The 8,083-nt window shown below is 42.8% G+C and overlaps 1 protein-coding gene across 1 annotated transcript in view; it reads left to right on the forward strand.

Annotated features, from left to right (window-relative positions):
- Positions 1-350: 350 nt before the first annotated feature.
- Positions 351-8,083, forward strand: part of LOC102033264 (protein spire homolog 1-like) — a 17,192-nt gene continuing 9,459 nt past the window's right edge. The window contains exons 1-6 of the mRNA XM_005420636.1: positions 351-585; positions 1,357-1,388; positions 1,834-1,998; positions 2,727-2,852; positions 3,137-3,202; positions 6,064-6,225. Coding sequence (XP_005420693.1) covers positions 351-585; positions 1,357-1,388; positions 1,834-1,998; positions 2,727-2,852; positions 3,137-3,202; positions 6,064-6,225 — 786 coding nt within the window. The remainder of the gene's footprint in view (positions 586-1,356; positions 1,389-1,833; positions 1,999-2,726; positions 2,853-3,136; positions 3,203-6,063; positions 6,226-8,083) is intronic.

Consider the following 8,083-nt stretch of genomic DNA (forward strand, 5'->3'; position numbering starts at 1 on the left):
AGTTTAATGTACCCTTCTCCTACTTGCAAACATTGGTGCAATTAATATATTTGTGAGAAACAACAGAGTTAAATTGAGCACAATTTTTGTACACTTACCTTCTCTTGATTCCATTTTGTTGTACACTTATTTTGTTCTTTTAAGAAATCTGGTACAAGTACAGATAAAGTCATGTGCCTTTAAAAAGACAGAGCAAAAGTTGACATTAATGGTTGCACCTGTAGGGAAGGGAGATAAGAGCAAATCAAGGGCTAGAACCAATAAAAATCTGCTGTGAAGGCTTGCCCAGCCTGGGAAAGGAAGTTTTAAGCTCCCTAGGCTAAAAGTGGAGGTTAGAGGTGAAAGGAAAAATGGAGTCTCCAGGGTGTGAGCAGAGGATTGCAAAGGTCTCTGTAGCTGAGCTTCTGAGGTGTTTGGAGCATCCTTTAAGTGAGGAGCAAGCCTGGGCTATCTGCTTTCAGTGTTGCAGAAAAATAGAGCAGTTGGCCCACAGCCTACCACTCCGTTCTGTGTTTGTAAAGGGTTCTGAGAGCATCTTTATCCATGCTGATGGTACTGCTTCCTTCCAGGTCTACGACAGGTCTGGTAAGAGCATGGGTACCTGCAGATGCCAAGGGAAATTTCTTTTCCTCTGCTTTTTTTGTTTTGCTTTCCCCCCTCTCTTTTCTGTGTATGTTGTCATGAAGCTATTCTCCTGCCTGTACTTCATTTCAGAGGACTGTGGATGAGTGATAATACAGATGCATGACCTGCTAAATTCTCTAATAGTGCTCTATTGAGTAATTTGGTTCTAGGGAATAGCTGTGATGAAATCTTTCTACCACTTATGTTATTTGAAATAAATAGTCTGAGGCTTTGTTATATGTACTGCTCTGTTCACCTTCCAGTGTATGGTTCCTTTGTTATGGTAACTCTCACAGCAGATTTATGATTGGTACTTTCCCTTTTTTTGATCACTCTGTGTAGCACAGCAAGTGGTAATAACTCTCTGTTATGTTGGGCTGCAGCAGAGGTCGGTGCTAGGCTAACTCTTCAGGGACTAGAGTGGGTAGTAAAGAATAAAGGTAAAGATCCTGTGCCTCCCCTGGAGGTTGGATATCAATTAGCAAACAATAAAATGCAGTATCTGTTACTTTGGGCTAATGCTCACAATAACATGAGTCTCCCGTGGTGTTTTCCAGGACTCCCCAAATACAGGCCTACTTTCCCCAGGTAGGACTGACTTTAGTCAGAGGAGTTAGTTACCTTATTACAAACAATGTGTCCTGTTCCCCTCTCTTGAAAAGGGTTCTAAAAGCTGTTTATCAATGCCTGCACAGCTGTCTTTCTCCCCTGATCCTTGTTTTTCCCTTTCAGATTTTGGCAATATTCAGCAGTCAGAGGACAAGGTAAGCCTGTGTATTTACCTTCATTGTGTGTGCAGATACAATCCTGTTGTAGTAGAAGGCCTGCTCAGGAGATGCAAATGTCTTGGGAAATGATCAAGGTGCTTGAATTTGCTGTGGCCTGTGAGAGTGACTCCCCTGCAACCTGGAAAAGGAAACAAAATGCTTGGACTGAACTCAAATAAGACAGCGGGACTGGGAAACAATGTGCACAGATGCTGTCTACTGTGGAATAGCCCACAGTCTTGTCCTGATGGCATATATCTTAGGGGTACCAGTTAAGGCCATTTAAGAACTTTAAACCAGCTTAAATGGAGGTATTTCTCATCCTGAGAGATGTGTTCAGTCCTCAGGAGCAGAGGAGTATGCACACGTGGCTGGAAAATAAGAGCTGTGATGCTCTCCACAGCACTTCGTGCTATATTGCTTCCTTGATCTCTGTCTGCAGCTGTTGGAGTACTTGGGAGGGGTGATCTATGAAGCCCTGGACTGGGGAATTGACAGCCAAATGGAGCGAAAACTGAGTGATCCTTTGGAGAAACTGCTGTGCCTCATGTTGAAACTGGATGACAGGGCAACAGAACCACCAGTCACCCTGCAGGATGTTATCAAGGTTTCCTTTTTCTCCCTTAGTAAATATAGCAGCTTTAGAGGAGTCGCTATAACAGCGCTGTTGGACAAGAGGCTGGGCTGTTGGAGGACAGAGAGGGAACATTGGCCTTCCCATCAGAGGGAAAAGGCAAAACTATTTAAGGTGTTTCTAAGTGCCCATGGAAAATAATTAAGAAGGAAGACTGAGTACGGCTCTCCCACAGCTGTATCTACAAAGTCCTTCTGTACACAGTCTCCAAATTCAATACCTAGAACACTATGGGTATTGAAAAACTCCCTTTCCATAGTATTTGGCTTCTGCAAAGGCTGGGATTTGAATGTCTCAACTCAAACAGATATTTTTCTCTCAGACATAATTTAAAGGTATGAGAAACTTCCCATCCCCTATCTGATCAGGACAGGGAAAAAGAACAGGGCAAGTGACTCTATCTGCTGTGGGTTGTTGTTCTTTGAAGTGGAAGCTTCCCCTTTCAGGTGCTTGTTTTGAAGCACACCTTATGGAAAACAAGATAAACAAATTACACAGCTACTTCCATTATTGTACATAAAAGATTGACTATCTTCCTTCTTTGTTCCTCTGTAACTGCAATAGAAAGAAATATAAAGGGGCAGTGAAGAAGATGATTTTTAACCATGGATTGAGGAAACAGAATCTTACTTTATTCCATCCTACCATGTTTGGTTTTTTTTAAACTTTAAGATCTTTTTAAATAGCTGCACATCTTTCAGGCCTGTGAGGAGCACTTGTCCACGCCTTCTGAGGCTACCAGCCATTATGAAATGACCTGTAAGAATCTGTTTACGGACTATATGGAATTACAGAAACTTGTGACCATCATCCAGACCTCCAAAGAAGTACGTTTAGGATTACCCATTACCTGCTATTCCCTGTACCTTCACACACTCACCAAGTTCTAAAGTAACCTTCTCATTGCACTAGAAATGGAGCACCTGGGTGAAGTTCTGTTTTCACAATGTGAATAGCTGCTGCCTCTGAACCATTTTTATTTATTGTAGCATTTGAGAGTTTGTGTTTGTAGCTTCTTGGCTTTTCAGATAAACATTAGTAATTTATGCTGACTAGACAGGAAGTCACTGAAGAGTGTAGAGTGATGACCTCTTATTCTTGCCTTTCTCAGAGACTGAGAAAAATGGATGTGGAAGGTTGGGTGGAAAATCCCATTCAAAAGAAGAAAACCTATCGTGTAAGAGATTTATTTTCTTCATTATGGGGAACTGGGGTTTTTTGGTCAGTGTTGGCTCTCTGAGGCTTTCCATTGATTCTTCTATGAAAAATAGAGCATGAACACAAATTGAACTACTTAGGCTGTTCAGGAGCCTGAGTAGTTAAAGACTTGTTTGCAAAACAAGCTGGGGAGTGAACTCGAAGTTAAACTATTTCATATGTCAACCTCACGTGGGCTTTTATTCTACCCAAAGATTGTCTTTGTGGTACAACTTAAACCACTTCTAAAAATGAGGTTGGAGGCAGTCTTTGGAGTAAATGCCCACAAGTAGTTATGCAGGCTGTTTCTTCCCACAAATGAGCCCCAAATTCTAGCTGCTGGCAGGAACTGACACCTGCCAAAAGCAATCTGCTCCTTTCTCATAGCTGGACTGAAAACTCCCGGAAAACTCTTCTGTTGTTGATAGTCCTGGGGTGGACTAGTTCACGCTTGTTATGTGGGATCTCTGTAGCACTGTCCATCTTTTTGGTTGTGCAGCTCCAGCAGCTTAAATAAAGGAGTGAAAGAGAGTGAGGAGATGTCACTCCTACCTTTGTGCACTGCCTTTCTTGTCTTTGTCTTCTGTGCTTCCATAGATGTTGGACTTTGTGTTTGGGGCAGGGAAGGCAACTTGCTGTGCTTTTTTCAAGGCCCTACACAGTCGGGGCTCAATCAGAAACAAATAGGTCTTCAGGCTGGAGCTCTGCCCAGCATAAACAAATGCTCTGGAGTCTGTGGAGACAAACAGCAAGCCCCGAGAGACTTGTGGACTCCCTTTGTCTAAATAGCACTTGCTTTGAAGCGTGCTCAAACTATTCGTATGAAAATGTTTGTGAAATGTGTGTTTGGGCATATTTTTAATTTTGTGATCTATTAAAATAAACTGGCAGGCTATGTCAAACCACAAACTCATCAACTGCTGTAGCTCTTTTCTGCAGGGAATACATGAATAAATACATGGGCTTTGCCATGTGGCCTGAAGGCCAGTGTATTTGGCCTCTGCTCCTTCAGGAGGCATGAATTCCAAAAGCTGGATATCTGTTGTGAATCCTCTGCCTCTAGTTTCCAAGTCCCTAAGCACCAGCTGATTGCATTGCTCTGACAGTCTCTTAAGTTTTAAATAACCAGGATGCCAGCTTCTCTGGGGTCCCACAGGTTAGAGCTGATGTCTTGAGTGGTGCTAAGCAGGTAATGTGCTCTGCGAATCACACTTTTTCATGCTGACTGATATAAAACAGATCTTCTGAAATGCAGACCACAGCCTGACAGCATGCAGTGTTGTACAGTTTCAGCAGAGCTTATGTGTCCCAAGTTGATGTTCACCTTGAAATCTAAGCAGTGAGACCTGTTAGAAACACAGCTGTCTTAGCACTCACCTGTTTGAACTCAAGGTAATGGGTTTATAGTGTTGTAGCATTTTATGTTGTACTTCATAGGTTGTGGAAAGTTTAGGTGGCTTTTGACAATACAACAGATGGCAAAAATAGAGTAATTGCAGTGATCCAGTCAGTAGGGAAATAGAAACATGAGTGATAATGATGTCATGAACATCTGAAAAATGTTTTGGGTGAGTAAGTTGCTCTGAAATGGTCAGCTGAAGGCAGTTCTTGTCCCCAAACTAATGTGGCAGTATTACAGTACAGAAGTCTCTCTAAGTCAGGTCATGTCTCTCAGCCAAGTTTAGTCACCATGTGAAATACAACTTTATAAAGTGCAAACGTTTTGGGGTAAGCTATTTTGAAAATCTCTAGTACTGATGAGTTTGCCCAGACACTTTTGTATGTTCTCCCACACAGTATTAAATGTAGCCTAGGAGATATGGCAAGTGTTTGGTCATACTTTGAGAGTTCTAGTTTTCTGGAGTTGAGGTACGATTACCAAATCCAGACTAAAACAATCCAAGAAAAATATCTGTCTTCTTGAGGGCAGCCATCAGTCAGAGCTTGTATAAGACTCTTCTGTAACTATACCAAGATATCTGAAAGGATAAGTAGAGAGAAGATGCTTCATGCTGTAAGTAGAAAACAGAGAGAAGTCTAAGTCAGATACTTTGTTCTGAGGCGGTTTTCTAAAATGTTTTGCTTCCCTTTCACTGTTTATAATACAATGGCTTGTTCTTACTCAATTTGCCACTGGGATCCAGATAAGCTGTTGATTTAGCACTTCCATTACAATGTTGTCTAAACATGCTATTGAGTTGATTACTTTTTTTTCCTGTCTTTAGCTTTTGTTGGGTTATACTGCATGCCTGAACATCCTCAGATACTAGTACAGAAACAGGATGAGCAGATATCAGGGTTTTTAGCTTGTGTCTCTAGGCTGAGACTGCTAACCTATGCTGCTGTTAAGTATGAGATCCCTTGCCTACTTATCTTCCTCTTTTTTTTCTGTACACTTCAACCCTTAGTTTTCTGAAAATTTGGAGGATTTTCATGGTAAGATTTGGGATTTCATTCCCAGTGTTTCCTAGGAACCAGTAATATGAAAACACTCTGGCACTTGGAGCACTTGCAGAAAGAAAATGGGTCTGTTTATTTACCTGGCAGCAAAAGCTGTATTTTGCTGAAGTACATCCATAAAGTTAATGACAAATTTTGGGAATGAGCCTAGTAAGCCAGCTACGAGTTTCCTTGTTATAAATTAACTTCTGCAAATAAAAGCAATTCTCTGCTTTGGTACTGCACCCTGATCTGGAAGTGAGTAGAAGGGCATGTTGAGGACACAATTCTGTGTTTCTGAATGACTTCAGCTGCTAAGTGTGCCCTGTTACATGGAGGGAGGGGATGCTGCTCTGTGAGTTCTAGCCAGCTACTGACTTGGCCTTTGCTGGTTTCTCCAAGGCATTCCTGTGTCCCAGTGTCATCTCTGAGCTGAAGGCTGGTGTGAGGCTGCGCAAGGCTGCTGAGCGACCACGGCGCTGCATGTCTCCAAAGGAACGTGTTCGCTCTCCCTATGAGCTGCTTTTGGATGACATTCAGCACAAGAGGTACACCCTGCGGAAGGTGAGTGACTGGAGTGTGCTTTGGAAACATCCACTCTACTTCATTTCTGAGCAGTATGTGTTGAGACCTCTTCTCCAAAGGTGTGTCTTTTTCAAAGGTACATCGAAGTCCAGAAGTGTCTGGGGTTCCCTCTCAGCCGCAGTTCAACATTAGATCACTCTGTTTGTCTACCCAAGTACTTAATTTTCAGTAACTTTTTAAGTCAGGAGTAGCCCCAGTTTCATGAATTGGAACAGTAAACCTCTTCTCCCTCCAGGGTCAACCACTCACTTTCCTGCAGCAGTTATTCTGCCCAGCACACAACAGTTTCATGGAGCACACTCTTGCTGCCTTGTGCGTTCCACCTTGGGCACTTGTGTCCTTCCAGGCTCCTTTAGCTGAGCTGCACCTGCAATCTTTTACTTGTTGCTTTGCCTTCCCAGATGCTGTGCTGTGTATGCACTTCTGAGACAGTTCTCTGCTCAGTCTAAGGCAGAGGCCTCTGGGCAGTGCCCTTAGCTACTGCAGGAATTTAGTCAGGGTTAAAAATGTTGAGCCCCTCACAGGGAGGAGCAGAGACTTCCACCTTCGCCACTTGGTTGGTGAAGACGACCAGATACAAAAAGTCTGGGATGTCTCTAAAGGCTTGTGATGCTCTTTGCTTGCTGCAGCTTGAGCTGGGAATGATGAGCAGATCTAAAACATTGGCACAAGGCCTTGTGGCATTGGCGTGCTTTGCAAACAGACGTCTTGGCAGAAGATGAGACACAACTGTTCATGTAATAAAGAGCGGTATTACAAAAAGTGAAAACTTTGCATACTGCACTAGACATCAGCTTTTTTTCCTCTTTGTTGATGCTGCTAGAGTGTAGCAGGTTTAAAAGCTTCAGCTAAACCATGCACCTCTATAAAATCCCAGCTCTTGCTTGGCTTGATTGTGGCTCCAGCCTCCAGGTAATGCTATGTCATGTGTTTGCAAATGGTATCTTGATGGATATGTAAACAAACAGTATTGGTAAAGAGAGAGCGCCTCATAACTAGCTTGTATTCCTTGCAATGTACTATGTATCAATGCACTGTGCAGTACACAACCGCAACTCAAGGTGGCAGGATGATCTGGGTCTTGATTTTCTTTTTTTTCTTTTATTTTTCTTTCCCTTTTCTTTTTAGTAACTTTTTCTTTGGTCCACGAGAAGCACAAATATGTTTGAAGAGTAGTAGTCAGAAATGCCGAAAGAAAGCAGAGTGCTACTGCTCAGGTCTTTGTGAAGGCTCTTAAACGAGGATTTCCCCATCTGCAAAGCTATTTTAAAGCTTCTCTAGCAAACAGTGGTCTAATTTGCAAATGAATGAAAGCACAGCTACTGTAGGGAGCTGTAGTGTTGTTCTACCTGCACTCCCACGTGTTCTGAAGTTGTACACACAAGTGAAAGAAAATGGCATGGCCTCAAAATACGAATTAGTGAACAAGGCAGCTAAAGACATGCATGTGCAATTGACTTTTTTTTTTAGTTCTCCCCTATGCAGCAAGCACAGGGCTTGATGCTGCACATGAATATCTGCCCTGCAATTCTGTCTTGCTATTGTTCCTAGTTTATGTCGGGCTGTAAGTCCCAGTCTCTGGGACTCTGGCTTAGGCATACAGCTGCCTGCTGCTACAGTTCCTGTTACAGTCTTGTTAACCCGTTCAATTGCTCTCCTCCCTGGAGCTGAGCTTTTACTGATGAATATGATGTGACCATGGTGCTTGTTGGGATCACTCCTGACATTAATATCTGAGTGCAGTGTTTTCTAGCTGCTTCTCAGAGCAGTTGGGGGTAGAAGGCTTTGTGCTCCTTGTGCAAGCCTCTAAAGGCTGTGCAGTACTTCTGATTGCCTC

The sequence above is a fragment of the Geospiza fortis genome, unplaced genomic scaffold, assembly GCF_000277835.1.
Source record: "Geospiza fortis unplaced genomic scaffold, GeoFor_1.0 scaffold1, whole genome shotgun sequence".
In the NCBI taxonomy this organism is placed as follows: Eukaryota; Metazoa; Chordata; class Aves; order Passeriformes; family Thraupidae; genus Geospiza; species Geospiza fortis.